Raw genomic sequence first — 27,928 nt, forward strand, 5'->3', positions numbered from 1 at the left:
TAGTATTTGTTTAGTCTTATTAATTACTATTTACTGCCACTGTTAATTAGCCAATTATTTTGTTTAAATAATAACATTTATGTGAGAGAGAAATAAATAATGCCAAATATGGTAATATAATTTCAAATGGATACTTATTTCTCATATTTTAGTGACAAATTATTAACACTTATGTACATAATTACTTTTTATTACTATTAATTATTATCATTATTGTTATTTTGTCTACTATGGCTGTGCCCCTGACTGGTTCTTTAAAAAGCTGATCATCCTAAAAGCGAGTTGTACTGGCCCCAGGACCCCTTGCCTTTTGAAGAAGGATGTGACCTGTGAGGGGTCAGAGGGGGGGTCTAAGACGTCACTGCAAATGGCTCCCAATGTACCATGAGGCCAAATTCTGATTGATACCTTAAAAAAAAAAAACTATTTGTGGATAATTAAAAACAAATAACATAATCGAGTTTGGTTTGAAATCTACAGCTGCCAAAAACCATGTGGGCCAATAGATTTGTGAGTTTACAAAGGACATTACTTTGCAAAAAAAAAAAATCATTTATTTTTGATGATGCTTAACATTCAAGAACTCAGTTTTTTAATGTTACTGGGAAGCAGATGCTAAACTGCAAAAATTAACTAGCGATTGCATTCCAGAAAGCAATAATATCCGACTTCTTTATTAAGTTTACTGTTATGTGAACAAAGAAAGAGGAGAACATTTCTTCCATTAGCAAAGCAAATAGGACATCTGTGCGTAAGAAAATGCAAGTCAGAATTTGGTGGGTGAAATTCATTGTTGTGAAAGGAATAATTGGCTTGTAGGTCCCGCAAGTTTTATATCCCAGATCTTAAATCGGATAGGATCTCACAGGTTTCAAGCATTTCTTATCGTTGGTGTTTAGTTTTATTTGATTTTAACCCTATATAGATTGTATTGAGACAACAAAAAACAAATTTCAGACTAACAACGGGGGAGGAGAAACTCAGCCTCTGAGCCTCACTGTCTTGGCTTGACGCTCTGTAAGCTGAGAATTTGGGGGATCCTGCTCACCTGCATGCAGCCTAGGAATGAGGAAAGTGTAGGGCCTGTGTGCCCCACAGAACAAACACTGAATATTACCCACACCATCTAACTGGTACTCCTTTATGGTTTTTGTTTGCTTTCTTTTGAAATCGTCCCTGAGTCTTTACTAAAGTCTTCTAAAAATTACTAATCAAATCCTAGCTGTACATGGGCACAGGATGAAAAGGATTCAGTGTCCCCTTGTCCCCAGCAGGATTAGATGGGGGCAACATAGGTGAAGGTGACCCTCATGTACAAGGTTTAGGACTTTAAGGCCTTGTCCCCTTTCCCAGGTGAAGATTAGCCCTATAATATCAACCTCAAAACAGTGTGTTGATATTTTTATTAACAGAAACAGTGGTTTCATTCTACATGGATCACCCAGCATGGAGAGCTGTCATCAACATAGTCAGATTTTTCTGGGCAGTATTCCGGGCTTTCCCTCCAATGCACTGCTGCATCCCTTCGTAGCATCTCTTAGGGAGTAGCTATACTCTACACCATTTTTGTCCCTCCTCTCCATCATTACAAAGGATGATTCTTCTTTTCTAATAGAGATGTGGGGAGAGTGTGTGTCAGATACCATAACTGTATCCTAATTCAGGTTCTTCTCAAGGATGCTTGTGATGGCTAATTTTCTGTCACCTTGGGCTATGATGCCCAGATATTTGGTCAAACATGATTCTGGATGTTTTTGTGAGGGTGTTTTGCTTGGATGAGATGAACATGTAAATCAAAAGGCAGTCAGCCTTTCAACTTGGCGCTTCCCGGGTCTCCAGCCTGCTGGTCTACCTTGCAGATTTTGGAATTTCCAGCCTCCATAATGACATAAGCCAATTTCTTAAAATCTTTCTCTCTCTATCTCTCTATCATCTATCTATCTATCTATCTATCTATCTATCTATCTATCTATCTATTATCTATCTATCTATCTATCTATCTATCTATCTATCTATCTATCTACATAGTCAGAGTGGGGTTTAAGGATCGGAGGGACCTGGAAAATAGTCAAATGTTTTCCAAGTGGCATAATAAGACATTGAGGGCTGAGGAATCTGAAAGGCCTCTTGGACAGGATGAGACAAGCTGCCAAGCTCCATTTGACCAGTACCCATATGGGGAGGGGGATTGCTCAGCAGATGCTAACTTGGGCAGAGGCTGCCTCCAATGATCAGGTACCTCCTCTTGAGGCCATGATACTAGATTGGGCCTCAGGAATGTAGATACTGTCCCAGATATACGTGTGTGTGCATAGTGGGAGGCAAGCCTAAATTAATGGAGTTTACTCTAAATTGACAAGATTAAAGTTTTCTAGCTTTCTACCGTCAGATGAAATGAGACCTTAAGATAGAAAATAAATCAATAAAAAGTTACATATATTTGTGAACGAACCACGTGGATTTACTATTTATTCCCATTTTGATCATTTACTTCTAATGGGTCAATTAATTCATTTTACAAATACAAACTTTCAGTGTAAGGAGAAAGAATCATTCTTCTAAAAATAAAGAAGGAAACTAAAATAGAATTTGCAAATTGATGAACCATGTGGAAGAGCCTCCTCCGTTCCCACATCATTGACTATTCATTGCTATACTGGTGACTTCTAAGACTTACGCGAGCCTCCTCTTTCCTCCGCTTCACCACTGGAGCATTTCCAACCTCCTGTCACAAACTCAGCACACTCAGGGAGAAGAAGAAGGCTGGACTGGGGCCACAAAAAATCTCTGCTCTAATCCCTAAACCAGTGTTCAGTAGGAACATAGTAAGTTTTTAACTGAATGAACGGATGCATGAATATTTAACTTGCTTTTTAAAGAAATCAACAAAGGGATCTGTCTACAGGCAATTTTATTTGGTTTTGGAAATTTAGATTGATTTTTCTATCACTTTGCAAATAGAATAGGAGTAACTCGCTCCTCTGTGGGGTTCTGAATGAGGAAGTGTCCATACCTGTTCGCTATTAACCAGTAATCAGGAAAGTCTCTGGCCATGAAAATTCCTCTCTGTGAAGACTAACAGCTCTCAACAAAGGAGGAGCAGGAACATAACTAAGGCTGAGGTCCCCTTCAGATTATTCCAGACATTCTTATTCGCTGGGTCCACAGGCCCTCCAATGGGGGAGAGGGTAAGGGAAAACCTGTGTTTGCTGGTTTTGCATTGTTGGGCAGAAGGCAGTCTCTTAATCACGTTGGTAGAGAATTGCCTCTAAGGTCTTATCCCTGACGGTCTTCAGGAACCTCAGAACTACAGTCCCGCCTGTGCCCCTCTCTTCTAAGGCTTGAGATGGCCCAGGGAGAGGGTTTGGCCTCCTGCCCTTTGCTTTGGTAGCCGCTGTGATGAGGTATTTGGTCACCACAGTGATGTGATAGCTGCGCAGGTCCACCAGGGCCTCCACACACTGATTATAGGCTGTCAGAAGTTGGCTATTTCCAGAGGACAAGATGTGGTCTCTCAGTGAGGGACTTGACTGGATTTCTTCTATAAAGTCCTTATGGGAAGGAGGCATGTACTCCCTCATCCTATGCAGAAAGTCAGCTGAAAGAAACAAACCAGAACAGTGTCATAGCTCCACATGGAAAGATAAGACAGCCTATCTGCTTTTCTGGACATCAGTGCAGCAAAAACTTGCTTTCATCCTAACTGTCCATTTTCTACATTGCTTGCTCTTTTACTCACAGATATCAAGTACTATTTTCTTGACTACCAATAGGAGCTGGGGAAGGAAAAATGAAGCAAATACATCTCGGATAATTGAGTTGGAACTAGATCTATCAGCCCATGTATAAATATTTGTCGCATACCCAAGGGGGGGGCAAAGTATATTGTTAATCATCATGAGAGATATCTACAAACGTAAGGCATAAACCCTTAAACTGATTTGCTAAATACTCTGCTAAATTTTGCTTCCTAAGTGCTTTGTTTGGAGGGAGTTCTAAGGAGGAGTAAAGTAATAGAGTTTATAAGGGCAAGAAAATAAAGAATGACAAACTCTTTTTCGTAATAGGCTCTTGAAGTCAAGTCGTTTAAAAATCAAATCAATAGATATTTATAGAAAATGTGGATAGATTGATCATTTATAGGATATCCATTAGGTATTTAATACTATCATAGTTCTTGGGTGCTTGGGTGGCTCAGACGGTTAAGCGTCTGCCTTCGGCTCAGGTCATGATCCCAGGGTCCTGGGATTGAGTCCCACATCGGGCTCCCTGCTCCTTGGGAGCCTGCTTCTCCCTCTGCTTCTCTCTCTCTCTCTCTCTGTCTCTCATGAATAAATAAATAAAATCTTTAAAAAAAAATACTATCATAGTTCTTGACAACTGACTTTTGTGGACGAGACTGGACCCTATGACACAAAGTTCTAGTCATTTCTTTTCCTTACCCATCTTGAAAATTCTGTAGTCTAAAGTGCCCTTTTGCAACTATTAAACATTGCCTTGCTGCAAGCAGGCAAGGAACTGAACAATTTCAAGCTTCTAAACTGGTAGACCCTTCTTCTAGTCTAAATAGGCGTGGCCCGAGGTTGCAGCATTTTTACAGGGAAAGGCTTTATTGGAGGAGCTCAGACCCATCACCAGCTATATCCAGACTTAGTAACTTAATGCCACAGCCTTCAAACTCCAGCTCTCTCCCCCATTTTAGAGAAAGGAGGCCACTGGCTAAGGATCCAAACAAAATTACAGGGAACAGTTGGATATGTAGCAATGTTTTAAGATTTGGAAATGAAACCCAATATCCTGCTGAGATAGAATATTAAATGACTTGACACAATAACTTCTGGCAGGCACACAGCCTCCTGGTTGACTTAGAGAAGTATAGACTTCATGACATTTTAATTTACACTTGGTCTTATCAATTGGTAAAAACATCTCTGTTCTTCCTCCCTGTTAAAGAACAAAAAGAAAAAGAAAGTGTCCGACTTACCACTTTCCTTGCTATGGCAAATGCCTAAGAACTCATCAAAGGCATGAAGCACTGTGCTCTGAGCTGCACTCCCTCCAGAGTACTCCAGGGGCTCTGTGGAGACTCCTTCATAGATCAACCCCACAGGCATTGCTGGGTTATCCTTCCATCTAAGCCAGAGGAAAAGTCAAAGAGAAGGTGTGGGTGCTAGGAGTTAAGAGCATATTTTCTGATACGGAAACAGTGAGTAAGAGAGCAAACACAGCTTCAATGGTAATTTTAGAGCAAAAGACTTTGGATATTTTTGTAGGATATGTACTTAGGCATACTTCAATTTTGTAACAGGCCACAGAATACAGCTGTTCCTTTCCTCAGTTGAAGGATTATTCCAGAGAAGTAAAGGATATTTAGAGAGGAATCCTTAGCACTGGTCCTATGACATATTTATTAGAAAAAAAAATCACTTATCAGTGCTGATCAATAGGAGCAATTTAGGGGCTCTGTTATAATCTTCACCTAATCTCAACCCTGATAACCTGATACCTTTAACTCTGCAAACAGGGCTTTGAAAGTAAACACACACACACACACACACACACACACACACACACCTTTGCCCTTCCTTGAAATAGCTTTAACAGTTGTCATGCTGAACTATCAGTTTTAAACACTACCTGACTTTGTGGGAATACCTTTGTCAAATATGTTCTTGATGGCAGGTATTGATAACGAGGGCAGCAATAAAGAGAACATAGTACAACCCTACAGGTTACCAGAGGGACGTGGAGCTGGACTGAATTGAGGCTCTGAGTCTTGCTCAGATGAAGTGGGTTTTCCTCCCTTCTTCTCTTCTTCTGTCTCCCTGATACCATTTCTTTGTCTTTTTGTGTCTGAGTCCCCCTACCTCTACCTCCAACTATTTTACTCATTTCCCTGTCACATTTGTTATAGAGTCTTGAACAATTCCAGAGACTATGTGGGTGACTCCATAATAAGACAAAAACAATAGCACCAAGAACACATTCTAGTTGTACTTCCAAGGCATTAGTCTATAAAACCCCTGCACATTCATGTTCTTATTTGACCTCTTTTGAGTAGGTGAAGGCAGGTTTTTAAAACCCCTTTTACAGATAAACAAAGACTCAAAGCTGTTAAGGCTCCAGGACCACATTGTTAGAAAATGGGGAAACCAGAACGTAAATCCCAAACTTGTAATATGTTTTTTTTTAAGATTGTATTTCTTTGACAGAGAGAGAGCGCATGCGTGCGCACAAGCGGGGGGGGAGGCACAGCGGGAGAGGGAGAAGCAGACTCCGGCTGAGCAGGGAGCCCGATGCAGGGCTCAATCCCAGGACTCCGGAATCATGACCTGAGCCGAAGGCAGACGCTTAACCGACTGAGCCCCCCAGGCGCCCCAAACTTGTAGTTTTCTATCATTTTCCTGAGACCCCCGCATGTGGATTTGCACTTTTACTAAGGAATAGAGTCTTTTTTCCTCTTATTTCCAGGAACGAGCCACAGTCCCTGTTGTGAACAGTTTAAATAACAGGCTTACATTGATGTCTCGCCTTCTTCCTATAATTCTAAAAGTCATTTTGCTCAAGAGAAGGGAAACATCAAACACATACAAAAGCTGTAGCCAGACTGCTCAGCTTGCTGTTCATGCCCTTTTTCCAATACTTCCTTGAGGTAAGAAAGGCTATAAGGAGCTGGGTTGTTTTCTTTGCAGGTTGGTTTGTTCAGCAGTTGTATGGTTTCCACTGCATGAATGTCAGAGTGGCCTTTGCAGTGGGGGTGACATCACTCTGGAAACATGAGGCACAGAAAGCAGAGCCAGGGGAGAGCGAAGGAAGGATTCTGATCATAAGATTAGAACATGCTGTAGCTGTTGGGGGAGAGGGCTCTTTTTCAGGCAGATAGAGAATTTAATCTCAGTTTTGGTATTTATTAACTGTGAGCCTTGGCTTAGGTAATTAATCTCTCTGAGCCTCAGGTTCCTTATCCAAGTGATATTAGGATCTACCTTATTGGGTTGTTATGGGAACTAATTAAAATAATACCTGCTCAGGGCCTGGAACATATTAAGCATTTGCTAAATATTAGCCATTTTATATTGTTCAGAGTGAGTTGGAATCCCGGCTCCCTCCATTCATTATGTTGTAACTTTGCATGCACCTTCGTAAGTCTTGGTCCCAATTTGCACCTACTTCCTAAAGCTGCTGCATAATTAAATGGGTTCCAGAGAAGTTTTATGACTTATCAGAGTTCAGGACACTGCTTCAATAAAATTTCTAAACAACATTTTATGGGGAAGGAGTATTGAAAACGTAAGTGGAACAAAGAGAGCGGCCACACTGGTTCAGAGTTGTTTTTGCCATCCTGTGGATGATCTCAGATGGTCACTTTGGTCTCTTTCAACAGTCCCTCCTCATCATGACCACTTCTGCATGTTGGACTTTCTCAGGGCTCAGTCCTTGGGCTTCCTGCTACTTTCACTTTCCAAGTGGTTTTATTTAGCTTCATTGATTTAGAAGGCAACTATATTAGGACTATTTAAAAGCATACACTTATACCTGGGCCTCTCCCTTATGGTCCAAACTCATGTATTCAATGGCCTACTTACAGATACCTCCACCAGAAATGAACATGTCCCAAACTAAGTTCCCAATTTCCCCTCCCTTCTGCCAAATGTGATCCTCCGATAGCCTTCCTCATCAGAGAAAATGGCAGCTCCATTCTTTCAGTGGATCAGGCCAAAACCTTAGAGTCCTCTTCAACTAATCCTGCTCTCCTCCTTCCATAAGCAATCGAATAGCAGGTCCCGTCAACTTTACCTTCAGTCATGTCCGGAACTGAACATTTTTTAGCACCTCAGTTGCTTCCACTCTAGTCTAAGCCACCACGCTGGATTGTGGGATGGCTTCTTAAATGCTTGCCTGGCTTCCATTCTTGTTCTCAAATCATCTATTTTCCACTTAGAAGATACAGTAATGATTCGAAACTTAAGACAGATCATGTCATTTGTCTCCAGACTTTCTACTGCTGCTCTTCTCTCTCAGAAAGGAACCAACAAGCCCCCACATGATCTGGTCTTCTGCTATTACTTGTATCTCTCTCATTCTCCCTCATGTGTCTTTCATCCCAGCGACACTGGCCTCCTTGCAACAAGGAATCCTTGTTCCTCCATGACAAGCATGCTCCAACCTCAGGGTTGTTGCAATTTTTGTTTCTTTTGCTTGGAACAGGTATCTAGAAGGTTTAGTTCTCACTTCCTTCAGGTATCTACACAGATGTCACCTAGAAGTGTGGCATTCCCAGATCATAATCAATAAATAAGAAACTTCAGCCACCACCCACCCCTAGCTCTCCCTTGATGCCCTGTGTCTTACTTTACATTTCCCCATATTACTTATTGTTGTAACATATATTGTATGATACTTGCTTTAATTATATTTGTTTATGCATTATCTGGCTCCCATGATTAAAATGTAAGCTCCAGGATGCCTGTGTGGCCTAGTTGGTAAAGTGTCTGCCTTCAGCAGGTCATATTCCAGGGGTGTCGGGCTCCTTGTTCAGTGGGGAGCCTCTGCCTGCCACTCCCCTGCTTGTGCTCTCTCTCTCTCTCTGTCAAATAAATAAATAAAATATTTATAAATAAATAAATAAATAAATAAATAAATAAATAAATAAATAAATAAAATGTAAGCTCCATGGGAATGAAGTTGCTGTTTTGCTTTATTGCACCATTCCCAGAACCAGGAACTATGCCTGGCATATGGTAAGTACTTACTAAAGAGTTAATGAATGAATGAATGAATGAAAACAATATCATTCTATAATTCCGTATTATATATCTAGACTATGTGGACCCAAATGTTTGTCTGGAAAGGACCTAGCCAGCTTTAAGGAGCCATCAGATGCTCAAATGGCCAAGAGACATCAATCAATGTCTTTTTGGTGCCCCAACATGAAGGAGATGTATCAAAGCCACATTGAAGGTGATAGAGAAAACATCAGCATGTAGGTCAAAAAAGATAAAATAAGGGGATCTACTTTCAAAACCCATGTTCTCCACCTGTGATGAGATTAGTCTGAGGAAGGGAAATAGGGTTTCTCTGACTAGCCCAAGGACTGCTCCCGTGCACTCTCAGCCCAAACTACTGTTTGTAAAGGAAAGGAATTAGTTTCCTTTCAAATCTCTGTAGACAAGGTTATTTTTAATCTTTCTCATAGCATATTTCTAGGAAACCCAAGAGGAAGTGTAAACAGAAAGAAAAAAAGAAAGAAATGAAGTGACATTTTTCCACAGGGGCTGATGACTTCCCTGTGAAATTTAATGTGAGTGGGAAATAAAAAGAATATGTTTAATCCACAGATGATGAAACACTCCTAAATAAAAATGTTTTTAAAAAGTAGGGCGCCTGGGTGGCTCAGTTGGTTAAGCGACTGCCTTCGGCTCGGGTCATGATCCTGGAGTCCTGGGATCGAGTCCCGCATCGGGCTCCCTGCTCGGCAGGGAGTCTGCTTCTCCCTCTCCCACTCCCCGTTTGTGTTCCCTCTCTCGCTGTGTCTTTCTCTGTCAAATAAATAAATAAAATCTTTAAAAAAAAAAGTAAATAAAAACAATAAAACAAACATAGGACAAACCAAAAATATAGGAGTAGATTTCGATTTTTCAAGACAACTCTCTTGAGAATTCTCAACAATCCAGATGATTTTAGCCATCGACAGTTATCAATACATTTAAGATTTGTGCCGCCCACTTAGTTGTGCTACATGGGAAATATTTTTGAGGGTCAGACAGAGGGGAGGCTTTTATGGAGATCACAGATAAGATGCACCACTGACCCAGAACTTATTTTAATGAAAACAATATCACCCTGCAGTGACCATTTAATCATGATGGGTAGAATTTTGAAAATATTGCCACAAGATCTCCATCCTAATTCCTAGAACTCTTTATATTATAAACTACCACACCTGTCAATATGATATATTATATAGCAAGGCCAAAGAGACTTTGCAAATGTAATTAAGGTTACTAATCAGTTGACCTTAACATAGGGAGTTTTCTGCATTGTCTCCATGAGCTCAATCTAATCACATAAGACCTTAAAAGCAGAGATTTTCTCTGCCTAATGGCAGAAGGAGAAATCAGAGGGATTTAAGTACTAGAAGGATTGGAAGCACCATGGCTGCGTTGGAGGATACCATGTGACAAGGAAAGCAGGAGGCCTCTAAACGGAGAACAGATCCTATCCGACAGCCAGCAAGGAAACATAGACCTCAGTTCCAAAACCACAAAGAACTGGATTCTACCACAAACCTGAATGAGTTTGGAAGTGAATGATTCCCCAGATTCTCCTGATAACAGCTCAGCCAAGCAGATAACTTGACCTCAGCGTTTGGAGACGCTAAGCAGAAAACCAAGCTGAGTTTGCTTGGCCTTCTGACCTACAGAAATGCGAGATAATAAATGTGTGTTGTTTTAAACTGCTGTTTTAATTTGTGGCAATCTGTTATGCAATGGTGGAAGGCTAATACAAACTTAGACAGCAAAGTGAAGCACAAAGAGATTTTCCAGAATTTGGTACTTCCTAAATCCCAGTCTATTTAAAATGTTTTAAAAATGCCCTTTTGTTCTCTAATTCTACCAAAACCTATCTGCAAGTTTTGTTTAACATTTGTTGCTAGAATCACTATTGTACAATCAGATCTTTGTCTTAACCCTGAGCACATGCAAAACGCACAGAGAGCAAGAAGAGTTCTAAGGATAGATAATCTCTTTGGGGAGGATTTCGGGACTGAATGGGTATACAGCAAAAGTCTGAATTCTGAGAAACACTCCCAATTCCATTCTGCACCCTTCCCCATTTCTCTGGTTTCCTCATCAGTCAGGTACCCATTACTCTCAAGTTATTCTCTGGAAACCTTCCTGCTTCCACTCTCTGAGCCCTGCAGTGAGGAATGCCCACCCAGGCTGGCCTCCCCTTAGACTGTCTCACACTCCAGACCTACTCAATCTAGAGAAAATACTGAGTTCATGTTGTCACTCCCTTCTTGCACCAATGTAATATCCACTACATCTACTGATAAATCAATAGATCTGTTGATTTTGGTATTGGACTTGTCTCTTACTACTTCAGGGCACAGCTTCAGATTCTTTCTGTACATAGCACTTAGGCATCTCCTAGTTATCAAGACGGAACACTAGATGAGCTCTATTTCACATTTTTCACCTCATCCATTCACTACCTCCACTTTTCACTTTTCACCATTAAAAAACCAAACAAACAAACTTAGTTTCTCTTGGTTAATGTAAATAGGAAAGCAATTTGATTAAAACATGTCAAGGTATAACTAATGTATTTAAAAGAAGAAATATATCTAAGGGTAGAGTTCTCTAACTGGAGAAATTAACAGACCACGTCAAAAAAGACCCGCAAATATGAACAAATGACTTGGGGGAGCTCTTCCAGGAATATTAGAAGAAAGCTTTTAAGCCCTTTCTATGCTCCCATCTGCCTTAGTAACAAAGGGGAGAGAATGAATATAAATGATAGAGCTTTGTGGTTGCATACTGGGCTTTTTTTTCTGCCATCAAGATGGGATTCTAAGTGAATACAAATGAATCTAATATGGTCATCTAAGGAAAACTATTCTAAACTTAAATATTCAAACTTCAATGTCATTTGTCATGCAGATGGTACCCTACCTCTTTTATCCAAGAGTGGATAGCTGCTAGCAAGGGTTTCTTGGTGTGTTTCTTACTATAGGAAGCTTCTGTCTCCTTTCATAAATTTGGAATATGCTACAGAGGCCTCATGCAGGAAAACGGTTGAACTGTACTTACCCAGAGAGAAAGATCCGGATGACTGCATAAAATATGTCTGGATCAACATAATCTGGAGAAGCAATCAAAATGTGAACTTTACTACAGGCAAAAAAGCAATTGGTTACATGTGCATGGGTCCTGCAGCTCTCCTGGGGCCGCTTCCTCTATCTGATCTTCATGGAAACCTGGAAGGAAGGCAGCAGCAGGGGGGGGATGGAATGTTCTCTTCTGTGGCCCCTCACTGGCACTTACAGAAACTTTAAACTGTTCCAAATGCTGCCCTTTTCTATTTGTGGCACTTCCCTTTTCTGAACTTCATAACAACAAAAGGAGAGGTCAAAGCTATCTTTAAAAAATTAATATTTTTAAACAGACATGATATTTGAGAGAGCGTAGGAAGTAGAAAGAAGAAAAGCAGAGAAAAAGAGTCACCTCTCTCAAAGGTTGCACAAGAGAGGAAACCTAAAGTCATCAATGCTCATGCAGAGTTCTGTACAGGCAACAAAGGATGGAGGGGAGAATGTCTTGACCAGGGGCTGCCACACCAGGTCTGGTATGGGCTCGTGGAGCTGCATTCCTTAGTCTGTGCAACTAGTTTTGCCTCTGAGCCAAGGCTTGGGGATAACTGATTCCACTAGTTTATTAATTTGCATTTAAAGAAGCGTGTCTTCACGTTTGTACTACATCTCTTCTCATTAACTTTTGAAGATTGTTCCTTCTTCTTTGCATAATAGGGCCCCCCTGTGACCTGGCATGTTTCTTTTACCTGGATTCCTGTCCATATTTCCTTGTTTCTCTTTGAGAAAAAAAAAACAAAAAACAAAAAACAGGGGTGTCTGGGTGGTTGAGGTGGCTGCCTTCAGCTCAGGTCATGATCCCGGGGTCCTGGGATCAAGCCCCACATCGGGCTCCCTGCTCAATGGGGGAGCCTGCTTCTCCCTCTCCCACTCCCCCTGCTTGTGCTCTCTCTCTCTCTCTTTGTCAAATAAATAAATAAAATCTTAAATAAACAAACAAAACAAAACACCCAAAAACATCGTTTTTATGAGACCCAAATAATGTCATCTCTATACCATCAATTCCCTTTTCTACCATCATACCTACTCTCTGTTCCTCCATCTCTATTTTCTCTGAAACCTCATGGGCTCGGATCACTCATATCTTCCTTTAACCTCAGGGTTTCCCAGTGTTCCTGAGTGGTGTCACATTCTCTCTGCTCTTCTGTGACAATGACCCATGTGCTGGACTTTTATTTGGGCCCCGTTTCTATGTCTTTCCCATCTGGTCTTCTGCTCCCACAAAAATGTTAAGTATTATGTACAAATTTTTGCTGAAGCAACAATGACCAGCAATAGTGTAATATTTTACCCACAAAAGTAAAATGATTAGTCAGTAGATATAAAATAATTTTAATGTAAAAATTGTCAATAGATGTAAAAAAATCCATTTATGATTATAAAAAAAGAGAAAAATTAGCTAATTAAGGATAGGAGGAACATTCTTGAACTGATAAATTCACAGAAAGCCTATTGTGCATTTTGTACTTGATACTGAAAGATTAAAAATAAGTGTTTTAAAATGTGGAACAAAACAAGGATCAGCACTTCCATTCAACACGGTGTTAGGAATCCTAGCTAGAAGAGTACAAAAAAAATATTTAAAGAAATAAAAGTTATAAGTATTATAAATGAAGGAACAAAACATGATTCTCAAATAACATGATTTCAACATAGGAAACCCAAATAATCTGCAAATAATTATTAGAATTAATAAGAGTGTTTACCAAGGTACTAAGTTCAAGGTTAATAGTCAAATATCAATTTCACTTAATAAACCAGCAACAAATAGTTAGGAGTTAGTTAAATCAAAAGATACCATATTCACTAGAAACAAAAATCTAAGGTAACTATGAAAAAAACCCAGAAGATATCTAAGTCTCTTATTTTGAATGAAATTTTTAAAAATTCAGGAAATTAAAGAAGAAATTTATATTGATGGACAAGAAAATTAAGTATCAATATCAAAGAGAAGAAATGTATCTAAGAAAGAGTTCTCTATCTGGATAAATTTTAGCCGGCAGCCAGCAATATGAAGGCATGATTTGGAGTGGCTTGTCCAACAACCTTAGTTGGTGTTTCTGTGCTATTCTCTGACTCTCCACTTCCTTGATCATAAGACAGAAAGACTAGATGTAATATCAGAAGCATGTCATTTTTCTCCAAATCAACGTATGGATTTAATGCAATGTGAGCAAAATTTTTAACAGAGATTTTTTTCAATGCAATTTGAAAAGCTGATTCTAGCAGTTTACATGAAAGGCAAAGGGTTGAAAATAGTACAGTCAGTCACCTCTGGAAAAGAAGGGCAAGATGAAAATGAGAAATACTATGAAGCTATAGTTCTTAAGACAAATGAAATTCCTGATGGGAAAGAGACAATGAAAAAGACTAGGGAACCTGGAAACAGAGCCAGTCATTTCAGAAAATCTGATAGAAGACAGTGCCAATATTGAAGATTAGGGATTATTAAAAAAAAGGAAATTGAATTTATTTCCTATGTCATGTTACATATAGATAATAATTATGTGAATTAAGGTCTAAAATGTGAAAGACAACAATTCGAGAAGAAAATACAGGAAAATATACTTATGACCTACGATTATGGAAAAATATCTTAGGCAAGAACTCCTAAAACATAGACTTCTGCAAAAGAAATGACAGATACCTTGACTATATTTAAATTAAAAAGTTCTGCTTTCCAAAGTCCTAAAGACAAACCACAATATTTGCAACACATATAACTAAAAAAGAGCAGACCGCCAGGATGCACAAAAAACTTACAAAAAGATAAAAGATAAAAGGCCATTAAAAATATAAGGAAATGCATGCATTCACAAAAGAGGGACCTGAGTGGTGAGCACCAACCAGCACGTGCATGCACACACACACACACACAGAAGAGAGTTAACTCAAATCAGAGAATGCGGGAGTGACGTCATCATCGTGGTGGAGTAAAAGTTTTCCACTGTCTTCCCCACAGAGAACACTGGTTTAGATAATCACACATAGACAAGAGAGCCTTTGTGAAAGTCCGGGAATTCAGTGGAGACATTCCAGCACACCACTGAGCAAAAAGATCCGGAGCTGGATGCACTGAAGAGGGTAAGAACATTTCACTTTGCTCACATCACCCTGTCCACAAGGCAGCACAGCTCGGTGCTAAGAGAGACCTTCTAGGGCTGTGATTCTTCCCGTGAGGGAAAACGAGAGCATATGAGTGAGTGCCTGGCTTCCCCAACTGCATGGGAATGCTGCCAAGCAGATCCACTTCTTTCTCGCCCCATCCAGAACACTGAGGTGTACTGCACAACTGGGGAGACTGGGCATGGGGAGGAGCTAGGAGAATGCCACATAGGGCTCTTGGGGGTTTCATTAAAGGGATGCAGATCATATTGATCACCTGACAGAGTCCATGCAGAAACCCTCCCATGAGATGCTGAGAACATTCCAAAACCCCTAGTGCTCTGGTGTCTCACCCAGTCCAAGGCCAGCTCCTTGTGTGCACTCCTGAAGGCAGAAAGAGTGAGCCTTTGCTGAGGATTAGTGAGCTCATGAAGCAAGCTGGCTGATTCTGTGGGATTGGGAGAAAGCACACAAACCTGAGCCTTGAACACTCCTCTGGGGAAGGCAAATGGAAGGTGGTCAGCACCTGGCTTTGCGGGATCAAGAGAAGGCGCACGCAATTAAAACTTCTGCCACAAGAGGGAGCAAGAAGTATGGAGCAGGGTATCCATAGAAGGTCTGAGAAAGCTTTGGAATCCCTACCAGGGCTGATGGAAGGTATTTCTCTCCTGAAACCAGTCGGTAAATCCTGGAGGAGGTGAATACTTCTTCAAATACTTCTTGCAGCAATGCAAACCTTCACAGAACATAAAAAAATCAAGGAAACATGATACCACCAAAGGAACAAAATAACTTTCCTGTAACTGACCTGAAAGAAATGCAGACCTGTGATTTGCCTGATAAAATTAATTCAAAATATCTGTTTTAAGGAAGCCAGGTGAACTATAAGAAAACACAGAAAGAAAACTGAGGGTTGCTGGAGGGGAGGGGCATGGAGGGATGGGGTAACTGGGTGATGGACTCTGGGGAGGGTATGTGTTGTAATGAGCACTGGGTATTATATAAGACTGATGAATCACAGACCTCTACCCCTGAAACCAATAATACATTATATGTTAATTAATCAGATTTAAATTTTAAAAAATGAAAAAAGAAAACACAGAAAGACAATTCGATGAAATCAAGAGAACAACACATGCACAAAATGAGAACTTTAACAGAGAGATAAAAATCATAAAAAAGAACAGACTACTAGGAAATATATTTTAGTGATGGACTCTGAACACTGTTCAGAAAATACCAAGTAGAAAACTTCCTGCACTATTAACATGGGGCTGGTAAGGTAGGAGAACCATGTAAACAGTCTGGCTTCTGGGTCTCATGTGTGCACATTTTGGCTAAGAAGGGTGGTTCTTAAAAGCCAGTGACACGGAGGATCTAAGAACACACCTGAGTTATGCCTCCTCCTTTTCCTTCCATGTGGCTTCCCAGTAGAGTGAGAAAAAGGCACCAAGAACTACAGCTTCTGCCCAGATGGGCAAGCTCAGATCCATTTAGTGCCTGGCCAGACATCTTCCAGTGTTTCTGTGGTTGTGTTCAGCAAAACACAAAACATTTTGGCTAAGCATCCTTCTCTTTAAATCCAAGTGAATCTCTAGAGAAATATAATGTCTGCTTTTGATTCATTTACACTGATAATAATTTTGTGTCATAAGCATTATTTTTGTTTTGTTTGGAAAACCTAAGGAGACTAGCTTTTAAAGTTTTCAGGGGTAGGGATTTAGATTTTATACTGAGAAGTAGTCTTTACACAAAGCAAAACTAGAAAATCCTTGCTTTGGATCAGTGCTGTAAAACCACAGGTGTGGAATTACCGTAGTGTTTTCACATTATTTTAGTAACATTCATCCGGTCCCACTCAGGGAAGTAGCATGGCAGGTGTTCTGACATACGATAAAGCACGGTAGATGCAAATCGAACCATACATCTGATGCTCACGACCACCAAACTGTAACTTTTTCACATAATTCCAACTGTCAAAGCCACATATTTCCACTGGGTGTCTTGTCATCACCTTAAGCATGACATATCTCAAAGCAAGTTCATCATCCTTCCTCTGTGTCCCAATTTACTTTGAAAACCAACCAACCCCTCAAGCAGAACTTGATTCCATCTTCCAAGTGACAGGTCTTTGCCAGAGGCATCGTGATTTTTTTCTTTTAAACCGGCTTTGAAATCATGTATACTTCCTGGACAACTCTTTCTGTCTCTGATCATACCTACACTCTGCCAGTCCTTCGTCCTTTTCCTTGATGTCTCTTGTCCATCTCTTCTGTTGCTCTGACTGTTCTAGCCCCTTCCCCTTTTCCCAGACTTGGTAGCATTGTTGGCAGGGTGTAAGCAGCTATGTGTGCCTGGACGACACCAGGGCTTAAATCTGGAGTTGATGGAAGTAGGAGTGAACCAGGCAGAGGGTGAATAGGAAAGAATGAATGGAGCAGAAGGAATAGTGGTAAACAAGCCTTGAAGTTGAAGAAAGTTGTGGAGAGCAAAATGGAGTCTCTCACGTCAAGCAGGAGCCTGCGTCAAGGTCCGGCAGCCAGGAGGTATCGCCCGGACCCACGTCAGCCGACACCCCACAACTGATCACGAAGAACCAGAGGAGGTCTGCAGAGACCCCAAACGGAGTAAATCCCTTTAAAAAGGGAAGGATTGGGGCAGCGAACTGGCAGACTCTTCAGACCTGGCCCCTCGGTCTCGCCACTCGAGAAAGGCAATGGCCACGGAAGGCTCTGCCCCGCTGATCCCCGGGGTCTCCGAGCAGAACCGAGGTCTTCGCCGCCAGAACACCAGAAGCCGAGTGCGGAGAGCTGACCCGGACCAGGCCGAGGCCTTGGCTCCACCACACGCCCACAGCCTGACTGAGTTTGGTTCGTTCACTTCCTGCACCTTCTGTTACCTTGTTCGGTGTGTGGCTTGTCTTCTCTCCTGCTCTGGGTGCTGTGTAAGAAGCCAGGTTTAATCACATGGTGAACCGAGCCTGGAATCCCGAACCTGCTTTCTGATTGTGATTTAACTTTGCTTTAGGACTGAATAAAGCTGACCCTGTGGAAAGACACAACTCGTGTGTGCTCATGATAAAAGTATTTTCAGGAACTAAAAGCTAGTATCAGAAAGAACAAGTGAAGGGAAACATGGTGTCAAATAAAGAAATTGAAATTAAAATATTCTGGGGTTAGATCATACAGAATGGATTAAGGATTTTGTCCTTACCCTTAGAATAATGGATGAAAGAGTGCCAGCAATAAGAATGTAATGTGACAGGCATATGTAATTTAAAATTTTCTAGTAGTCATATTTCAAAAGGTAAAAAAAAAAAAGTTGGCAAAATTAATACCAATACTGTATTTTAGTTAACACAAAATATCCAAAATATTTTAATTTTAAAAGATAATCAATATAGAAATTGTTAATATGTTTTTTGTAATAAGTTTTTGAAATTTTCTGTATATGCTTACAGACTTAAAATTTTATACTTGGGGGCGCCTGGGTGGCTCAGTCAGTTAAGCCAACAACTCTTGATTTCACCTCAGGTAATGATCTCAGGGTCGTGAGATTGAGCCCTGCATCAGGTCCCCTGCTCAGTGCAGAGTCTGCTTGTCCCTCTCCCTTTGCTCCACCCCCTTCTCTCTCTCTCTCTCTCAAATAGATAAATAAAATCGTAAAAAAAAAATATTTTAAACTTATACTGCATTTCAACTAGGATGCTTAATTTTCAACAATTAAGTGAAATATGACCATTAGTAATAAAGCTATGTTTAACAAAAAACCATTTTACATTGATTCCATTTTTAAATGTCAATTTCAATTGTTTAAAATGAAATATGATTAAAATTTAGTTTTCCACTCACACTGGTCGTATTTCAAGTGTTCAGTAGCCACATGGAGCTGGAGGCTACCTTCCTGCACCGTGCCAGGAGAGAAACTGAAGAGTTTTAGGAGTAAGAGTGATTCAGCTTGCACTTCCGGCTTCTGTGTAAAGAATGAATTAGACTAGGTAAAGGGCAGATGAAAGACGGGATGTGGAAGGTCACTGCAGAGTTCTGGCAAGTGATGAGGAGAGCCAGGTCCAGAGCAAGTGATGGAAACAGAGAGAAAGGAAGGGATGCAAATGACACTCCAGAAAGAGTCTTCCATTTGGGGTAATGGAGTGCTACTTCACTTGGACCCATCCTTCCACTAAAAACAATCCAAAAAGAGGGATAAGAGATGCAAACATCTTAAAGGCATCAAAGCTGAAGAAATAGCAAGGAACCGCTAAGCAAAAATTTAAGGGAAAGCAGGGACCCCTAGAAAGGGAGGTGGAAAATTAGAGTGGCAAAACCACTTTTCCCTGAAGGCATTTGCCAATCCAGGTACACCTGGGCTTGGTTTTGGTGGCTTCTCTGTATGGTCCGTGCCATAAGACCCTGGTCCCAGCCATGGTGAGGCATTTTACAGGATACCCTGTTCATATTAATCTGGGGGTCTCAGCTGCCTATATCTCAACATCAGTGTGCATCAGGGCTCCCACCCCACCACTGCTTGCCCTAGAAGACAAAATCAGGGCTACCTTGGCATTGAGCAAAACAGGAAGACCAAAAAAAAAAAAAAAATCTGTCCCTGGAAGTTGTGACTTCTTTTTTTGCACATTTTTTTTTTTTAAAGATTTTATTTATTTATTTGAGACAGAGAGAATGAGAGACAGAGAGCATGAGAAGGAGGAGGGTCAGAGGGAGAAGCAGACTCCCTGCCGAGCAGGGAGCCCGATGCGGGACTCGATCCCAGGACTCCAGGATCATGACCTGAGCCGAAGGCAGTCGCTTAACCAACTGAGCCACTCAGGCGCCCCTTTTTTTGCACATTTTCAGCCCAATTGCCTGATTGATACATGTGCCCTCACTTGCTGAACTTGATTCAAGATGGGACAGAATTTTAATGTCCCAAGAACCAGGAAGAACTGAATACAAATATTTCTTTACCCCAGTTCCAAAAGACTACCTACAGACAGGGTTTCAAAGACAATGAGCAATACCTGGGGGGGGGGGGGGGGAAGCAACAAAAGCAAGCATAGACACAAGAAAACATGACAACCAGCAATGAGAACCAGTAGGAAAGAAGAAATAACAAGAAGGAAACAGAATCAAGTTTCCAATATTAGAATCATCACACACAAATTATGAAACAGCCACGCATAGTATGTTGAAGAAAACCAAAAGCAAACTTGAAAACATCTACAAGGAACAGAATGTTGTAAAATATGAACAGGTTAGAAAATAATAAAATACAACTTTTGGAAATGAGACAATAACCTATTGGATGTGTGTATTTAGGAGCAGGTTGGAAGCAGTTGAGAATTAATTAATTAGATCAGAAGAATTAATCCAGAATGCAGCACAAAGAAATAAAGAGATGGGAAAAAACAGCAAGGCTTTAAGAATGGAGGACAGCAGAGCAAGATCTAATCTCTTCAATCACAGCTGCAGTAGGAAGACAGGGGACAGTGAGGCGTAACCTGCGAGGATTTAATGGATGAGGACTTTCCAGAACAACGAGGCATATGAACTAAAGAAGCATAAGGAAGCCCACGCGTAATAAATGGAACAACGGGAAAGACAGACCTATAAGGAGAAACTCACAAGCAGACGGGGAAAAGATGGGTTGCCCCCAAACAAGTAAGAGACTGACATCTAACTTCTCAATAGTGACAGTGGAAACCGAAAGATATTGTAGTGATCTACTCAGCATCTAAGAGAATATAGTGGCTAGCAAAAATATTCTTCAGGAATGGGAGTGAAACAGGGCAATTTGCAGATGAGAGAGTTTGCCAGCCCCAGGCCCTCACTAGAGGAAATCCTAGTGGCAAAAGAAATGTGTGTAATGGAATGAAGGGCAAAAAAAATAGGTTATAAATATGTAAGCAAATCTGAGTGAATCTTAACCATATGCAACAATAATAATCATTGTAGATTTCTGGATATTTTTGATGTGTGACATGCAATGTATATTCTTCTTTGTATGCCTAAAAACATCTTCTGTGAAGACTTAATGGGACTCTTCAATATTTGGAGAACTGGTTTTGTGTGGGCATCCTTCTGGATTTGATGCACTGACATAATAAAATTGGATTTAAGATAAAATACGATGGCTCATGTGACCAGGGTATAACCAGATTACCGTGTGTAACTAATCCACGAGAGAAGGTATCTTTAGAGATATGAATGTGGTCGTATAATCCTGTGGTATTCAGTAGAGAAGAATTCCATGTTAATTATTTTCCAATGGGTTTTATTTTTTATTTTATTTTTTCAAAGGTTAAGGACTGCTTTTATTGCTAGCAAAGACTTTTATCACCAGTACATGGTTCTAACTGTAATACCTTCTTCAGACAGCACAGGGAGCTCATGCTCCAGAAGTCATGAAGAGAAATACCGGTAGGCTGGGAAGGGAAGGAAAATAACTTTCATCAAGAAAGTCCTAACAGCTAAACATAAATCTAGGGTACTGAATTCAGTTATTACAGGTTACAGACCCAAAGCATAGAGCTGCCCCAACATCCAGACAGTCTTTCCTACTGATTATAAATGGGTGAAAATGGATCAGTTACAAACAAAACAAAACTTAGTTGTTAAATGGTTCTTTGGTGAGCACCTGGATATACTAACTTTATCACAAATTCTTTTATATAGATGTCAAAAATGCTTTCAACAAATCTAAGAGTGTCCTAATTACACGCCACTTTTAAGCTTCAATTTAAGATTAAGAAAATGAAAACAAGAATTTTGTTTCCAATTGGTTTTAGACAAAATAAGTTCTCAAATTAGGAAAAAAGCCCTTAGACAAAATTAAGTGGGCCAATCAGATGGGGCCGGTAGCTGAAGTTGACGTTACCATTTTGCACCAATTCACTGATTAAGAAACCTGATTTAAACACATACCAAACTGTTAGAAAGAAACTTTTTGACTCCTTGCTCTACTATTAAAGGATAAATTCTTACAGCTACCAATCGGTCAGGGAGTAGCTAGAAATTGTGTTGATGCATAAGGAAATACGAGGTAAAAATGTCCACGGCTTTTTGGAGAGCAATTTACCCCTCAGCTTTTCTAAGGAGGAAATTAATTCTCAAAAACAAGAGCTATTGAAGACTGTTGAATCACAGACCTGTACCTCTGAAACAAATAATACATTATATGTTTAAAAAAAAAAAAAGATAGTAGGAAGGGAAAAATGAAGGGGGGGAAATTGGAGGGGGAGACGAACCATGAGAGCCTATGGACTCTGAGAAACAAACTGAGGGTTCTAGAGAGGAGGGTGTGGGGGATGGGTTAGCCTGGTGTTGGGTATTAAAGAGGGCACGTTCTGCATGGAGCACTGGGTGTCATACACAAACAATGAATCATGGAACACTACATCAAAAACTAATGATGTAATGTATGGTGATTAACATAACAATAAAATAAAATTTAAAAAAAGAAAAAAACAACAACAAGAGCTATTGAGAAACATGCCAAAAGACATCCCAGTGTAATCTGGATGCTTGGAAATCCAAACATATTTTAGCCTTCCAACAGAGCACAACCCTCAGACCAGGTCAAGTTCTCTGCAAATCACGAAGAAGAGGGGCACAGCCAGGGATCCCGCAGGTGCCCAGTGCTGACTGGCAGCCAGCAATGCAGTGAGGTGGGGCACTGTCTATTAGTGTATTGCTGGTGCGGACTTCTGCCTTAAGAAGAGTCAGGCTGTGGGGGCGCCTGGGTGGCTCAGACAGTTAAGCGGCTGCCTTTGGCTCAGGTCATGATCCCAGGGTCCTGGGATCGAGCCCCGCATTGGGGAGCCTGCTGAGCCAGGGAGCCTGCTTCTCCCTCTCCCTCTGCCTGCTGCTTCCCCTGCTTGTACACTCTCTCTCTCTGTCAAAAATAAAAATAAAATCTTAAAAAAAAAAAAAAAAAAAGAAGAGTCAGGCTGTGAAAACGGAGTCATCTGGTTTTATTTTCCAGTCCGTGGTGAGGATTATGTAAGGCTGTGAGGTAGAAGTCACATGTGGGCTAGGCCAAGGCCAAGTGACAGCAAGGGATTCCTCAGCAAAGCAAATTGCAGCCTTACAAAGAAGAGTACCTTCTCCTCTGCCTCGGGCATGTTTTCAGGCTGTCCTGCCTGGCAATGAGGTATGTATGGAGGAAGGGAGGAAGACTCCACCGCTCTTGCTAAAGTTGAGCTCAGAAAGAAAGAATGTTTGGGTGAGCTCCATTTTCTGGGAGAAAGCAGAGGGAAGAAGTGCAGCTGAGCTCGGCTGATCACGCAGGAAAAAATGCCATTAACCATAAACCAGACACAGTGACAAACAAACCTGTGTGATTCCGTAAACCTTGCAGTTTCTAGTATTTCTTATTTTTGTAATTTCATTTCTCTGTTTACTCTGGCTGCATTACAAACCACTCCGAAGTCAGGCAGCCAGTACGTTACGCTCATGGATTCTGTGGGTTAGAAATTTGGACAGGACACAGTGGATGGCTTTCCTCTGCTTAGATCCTCACCCCTTGTTAAACAGATCACACCCCTCTCCCACACCTTCCTTAAACACACATTAGTTACATTTTCTAGATTCTTCTGATAGTGTTTGGGTCCTCAGGTGGGAAGACTTGAAGACTGAGGATGATCTGAGGCTGGGAACCTAGAATCAAACCAAGGGCTCATTCGCTCCCGGGTCAGGTGCCAACCGGAGCATCTACATATGGCCCCCCTGTGTGGCCTGACACCCTCATTCACAGCCATGGCCTCAGAGTGAGTGGCATTTTTGGGTGGTGACTTCGTATACAAGGTGGCAGTCGCATCCCCTCCCTCCTCTACCCTTGCCTCAGCTCATGTGGGGTCACTTCTGCTGCATGCTGTTTTTTTGTTGTTTTGTTTTGTTTTAAAGATTTTATTTATTTATTTGAGAGAGAGAATGAGAGACAGAGAGCACGAGAGGGAAGAGGATCAGAGGGAGAAGCAGACCCCCCGCCGAGCAGGGAGCCCGATGCGGGACTCGATCCAGGGACTCCAGGATCATGACCCGAGCCGAAGGCAGTCGCTTAACCAACTGAGCCACCCAGGCGCCCCTGCATGCTGTTGATTACAGGCATGTCCCGAGCCTGCCAGCGTCACAAGCGAGGACACAGACGGCAGGCACGTGACAGTCGCAATGGAAAATGCACAATGATGCACTCATCTATTTCACCGCAGTGACCACAGGTAAAACCTTTAAGAGACAGTATGTCTGTGTGGGAAAAGTTGCCTTTCGGGGAAACAAGGGAAGTGGCCCTGGTACCTCCCCTAGCCATCAAACCTCCTACAGGTGATAGTCAAGAGAGCCCTGGGGCTGGCCCGGGCTGAAGAAGGAAGTGCCTCTGACAAGGAGCACAAGAAAAGCCTGTGATGGGACAGCTGTGCCATCCCACTGCTGCAGGCTGTGATGGGGGGAGGGCCTCTCCAGAGCTTCCAGACTACTCGCTTTGGCTCATCCATATGATCTGAATGCACCTGCAGTGAGCCTTCCCTGGTCTCGGTGTCCTGAGTAACAGACTCAGGGTCCCTCGGCAAGGCTAAAATCCACATCACCCAGGTTGGAGAGCTTGTTTGGCAGGAGACCTCCTGATGTGATCCGGAGGGCTTTAAAATTAAAACTCAGGGAAATGGAGGAAATGTGAATCTGAAATATAAAACAAGAAGTTGAAAATGTCTTATTTCCATAATACATAACACTGTGATTTCAGATGGATTTCCACTCGTGTAGAGTCTGAGATGACAAATAAATTTACTCCTTTAATAGAAGGCCATAAAGCTGGGCACCACCCCATGTCCTCCCTCGCTCCCACCCTCCCTCCAGTCCTTTCTCGTAAACCGCTCTTTTCCTGGACTCCATCCATCAGTGCAGCAGGATTGAGGGGAACTGATACTTCGATCCTCACCCCTTGTTAAACAGATCACACCCCTCTCCCACACCTTCCTTAAACACACATTAGTTACATTTTCTAGATTCTTCTGATAGAGGAAGTTGAAGAGCTGCAGTCATCAAAATAAGATATAATCAACCCCAGGAAGCGGGGGGAGGGGGGGTGGCTGCATTTAACTGGCCACACCTATGATAACTCATCCCTAAAGTACCCACAGTGGAGGAGCACAGGAAGGGCCCTCAGATAAGGCCCAAAGCCAACGTCAGTCATCTCAGGTCCCACATGAGAACAAGAATCAAAGAGGCTTTAGAGAGTGTAAGCCCAAACTCCCTCATACCCTAATTCTGCCCTGCAGTAACCTCACGTTGCTGGATAGAGGCATGTACAACCAATGTGGCGTGCTTCACCCCTCCCTCCCCAGTTTCATGCAAGACCTCGACATGCAAAGAAATACATGGCCAACAAGAAGAAGAAGCCACCAAATCACAAGAGAATATAAAGTAGGATAAACCCACAAGAAAATCCCTGCAAACTGAGAGATCATTTTCCAGGAGCACGAACAAGTGGGTGCCTTAAAACAAAGCTAATGCACCCGCGCCATCTTGTGGACGTTGCCAAACTTCCAGGCCCCTTTGCCCCAAGCAGAGCCCTCACTCTTCAGGAGCCTCATACCGTGCATTTGTCCTAAGGTTCTGGTGATCTCCTGAATGGAGAGTCTCAGTCGCTGCATGGCCTGGAGCAGGGCGTTCTGGCTGCGCTGTGAGATGGCATTCACGGCCTCAACAAGTGCCTGCGGAGGAGATTCATTCACTCAGTTCAGGAGCATTCAGTCCGCTGAGAGTGAGAGAGAGGCAGAGCTGGGGGAACCTAGAGGAAGGGCACCGCTCTGACTGCTGGGCTGTTTGGCAGGGCTCCCTGGGGGGCATTCCTGAACTAGATGTCCTGAGAGCCAGAATCTTTCTGGGCACTCCCAGATAGATCCCTAATTAAGTCTTTCTGAATCTTTCCCATTGGCTACTACTTCTTGTAACTCTCAAGGGCATAACCCTATCAATTTTGTTCCTTCTTCTGTATTTATCTCATATTATGATTATTTCTACTTCTGCTTGCTCCTTCTGTGATCTTGAACTGGGGCACCCTCACTCCTGAGCTCTGCTGTACATAAAATCGGACAGATTCTGTAGATCCCTTAGCTTCAGAGCCCCCTCCACCAGGAAGCCTTCCTTGTCTCCAGCAGTCTCCACCTCATGTAAGCTGTATTTGGAAGACCAATACTTTACTCCGTATCTTTCAATGAACTAAACACAAGAATGAGAAGTAAAGTGGCCATACAGTTTCACTTTTGAGAGGGAAAGAGGGGAGCTAAAATAATTGTACCACAATCTGGTCACTCTACTGAGGACACAGTAAGCACTCAAAGTATGCTTAACAGGGAAGGCAGCAAGTGAGGAAAGACACAAATCTCACTTAAATATCTCACTTAAATAAGGCACACAATCTCTAGCTGATCACCTGCCACTCCACCTTCTTTTGTCTTACACCTGACCTCTCTGTACCCACCTGACCCCTGAAGGAATTCAAATTTGCAACTCCCCCCACCCCCAGGGCTAGGGAATCTCAATGATGATTCATTGTCCTCTGAAGCTTTGTATAACAGTTCTCTGGGCCAGGAATACCACTCCCCACCCCCCATTCCCACCCCCTGATTAATTCCTGTACATCATGAGGATATTAACTCCAGCTCTCATTTCCCTTTGCCTGACCCTGCAAGTCTGGATTAGGTTTTAGATGTCTTTTCATGAAACACTGCTTTTTTTTTCTTGTTACCCTATATATTGGCCCATCTTCCTCCACTGGACGGTGAGCTTCTGTGGAGGCCAGAGCAGTGTCTGTTTTGTTCCCCCAGAGACATCCATTGCTTAGAACTAAGCTAGTCTGTTGAGTGGACAAATGGTCATTCCAAGTTTTACGGTGGTTGAGGAACGGCAGAGATCTCTGTGGGCTAGAGCTCAGACATAAACCAAGCAGGACAAAGCCTGTCCATCTATATTGATTAGTTCACCACAGGGAGAGGGACTTGGTGGGAAGTAAAGCTCACACTAATTGCTCATTTAGGAAAAAAAAAAAAAGTTCTGTGAAGACAATACCTTAATCCCAGGCACTGCTGCCTTCTCCACCAAAACAGTCACCAGTATAAAGCCACGCAGGCTCTCTCCCCCAGGAAATGAGACAATGAGGTCCAAGTTCCTTGGGAAGGAAATGACCACATGGTTAGCGAGGCTTGGACACCGCGAGGCGCACAGCCCCAGGCCACCTCAGAGTGAGACAACCATGAGAGCAAGTGGACTCTGAAAGAAACCCTCTCGGCTCCACAGGACTGCCCTGGGGAGGAGCCTCCGCCTCCAGCCATATTCCAAAAAAAAAAAAAAAAAAAGAGAGAAAGAGAGAGCAGATCTATTCCAGCCCCCATTCACAGGACCTGAAGACTGTCAAAGTCTAGCATGGCCCTGATGGTCCTTGCCCGTTTCCCGAGGGGATCAGCTGAAGCATAAGTGGGCAGGCCCTGCTGATTCTCCAGCTGGGGCCCATCACACCATTCCTGTCAGGGGCAGAGAGTCTCGGAGCCATAGTGACCACAGGCCATAGCTAATTCCATGCTCCTCTTTTAGACATGAAACTATGGCCCAGAGAAGCACAGTGGTTTCCCCATGCAGCTGATGAGTCCCAGGACCAGGGCAGGAATATCTCATAACTCAGACTAGTGCTCTTTCTCATCAGTGATTTATTTTTTTCCCCCAAGTGCTGTATTATAGTAGAATGACAGCAGGAAGACTGTTAAACAGGGATCGATTTTAAATGACCAGTTATCATATGGATGCAAATATCCCAGACGTCGATCCAGTCTATAAAACCGAAAACTTCACTCCATAAGTCACTTCTGCCTCTAACATCTTACGCACGACGAGAGATGAAAAACAAACACAAAAGAAAAATAGGTCCGGAACTCCATTGTGCCAGCAGAGACGATAGATAGCG

General features: G+C 42.0%; 1 protein-coding gene and 1 long non-coding RNA gene across 2 annotated transcripts in view; one reads left to right on the forward strand and one right to left on the reverse strand.

The window, feature by feature from the left end:
* Nucleotides 1–2,192: 2,192 nt before the first annotated feature.
* The window catches only part of IDO2 (indoleamine 2,3-dioxygenase 2), a 59,181-nt gene continuing 33,445 nt past the window's right edge, over nucleotides 2,193–27,928 (reverse strand). The window contains exons 6-10 of the mRNA XM_035003982.1: nucleotides 27,040–27,139; nucleotides 25,565–25,682; nucleotides 11,817–11,868; nucleotides 4,985–5,133; nucleotides 2,193–3,598 (exon numbers count right to left, since the gene is read on the reverse strand). Of these exons, the coding sequence (XP_034859873.1) occupies nucleotides 3,243–3,598; nucleotides 4,985–5,133; nucleotides 11,817–11,868; nucleotides 25,565–25,682; nucleotides 27,040–27,139 (775 nt within the window). The 3' untranslated portion in view covers nucleotides 2,193–3,242. The remainder of the gene's footprint in view (nucleotides 3,599–4,984; nucleotides 5,134–11,816; nucleotides 11,869–25,564; nucleotides 25,683–27,039; nucleotides 27,140–27,928) is intronic.
* LOC118009937 lies at nucleotides 23,047–27,046 on the forward strand. The gene is made up of 3 exons (XR_004679059.1): nucleotides 23,047–23,125; nucleotides 23,590–23,741; nucleotides 23,898–27,046. It is a non-coding gene; the product is annotated as an uncharacterized LOC118009937 (long non-coding RNA).

The sequence above is a fragment of the Mirounga leonina genome, unplaced genomic scaffold (genome assembly GCF_011800145.1).
Source record: "Mirounga leonina isolate KUSES-001 unplaced genomic scaffold, KU_Mleo_1.0 Mir_128, whole genome shotgun sequence".
Lineage (NCBI taxonomy): Eukaryota > Metazoa > Chordata > Mammalia > Carnivora > Phocidae > Mirounga > Mirounga leonina.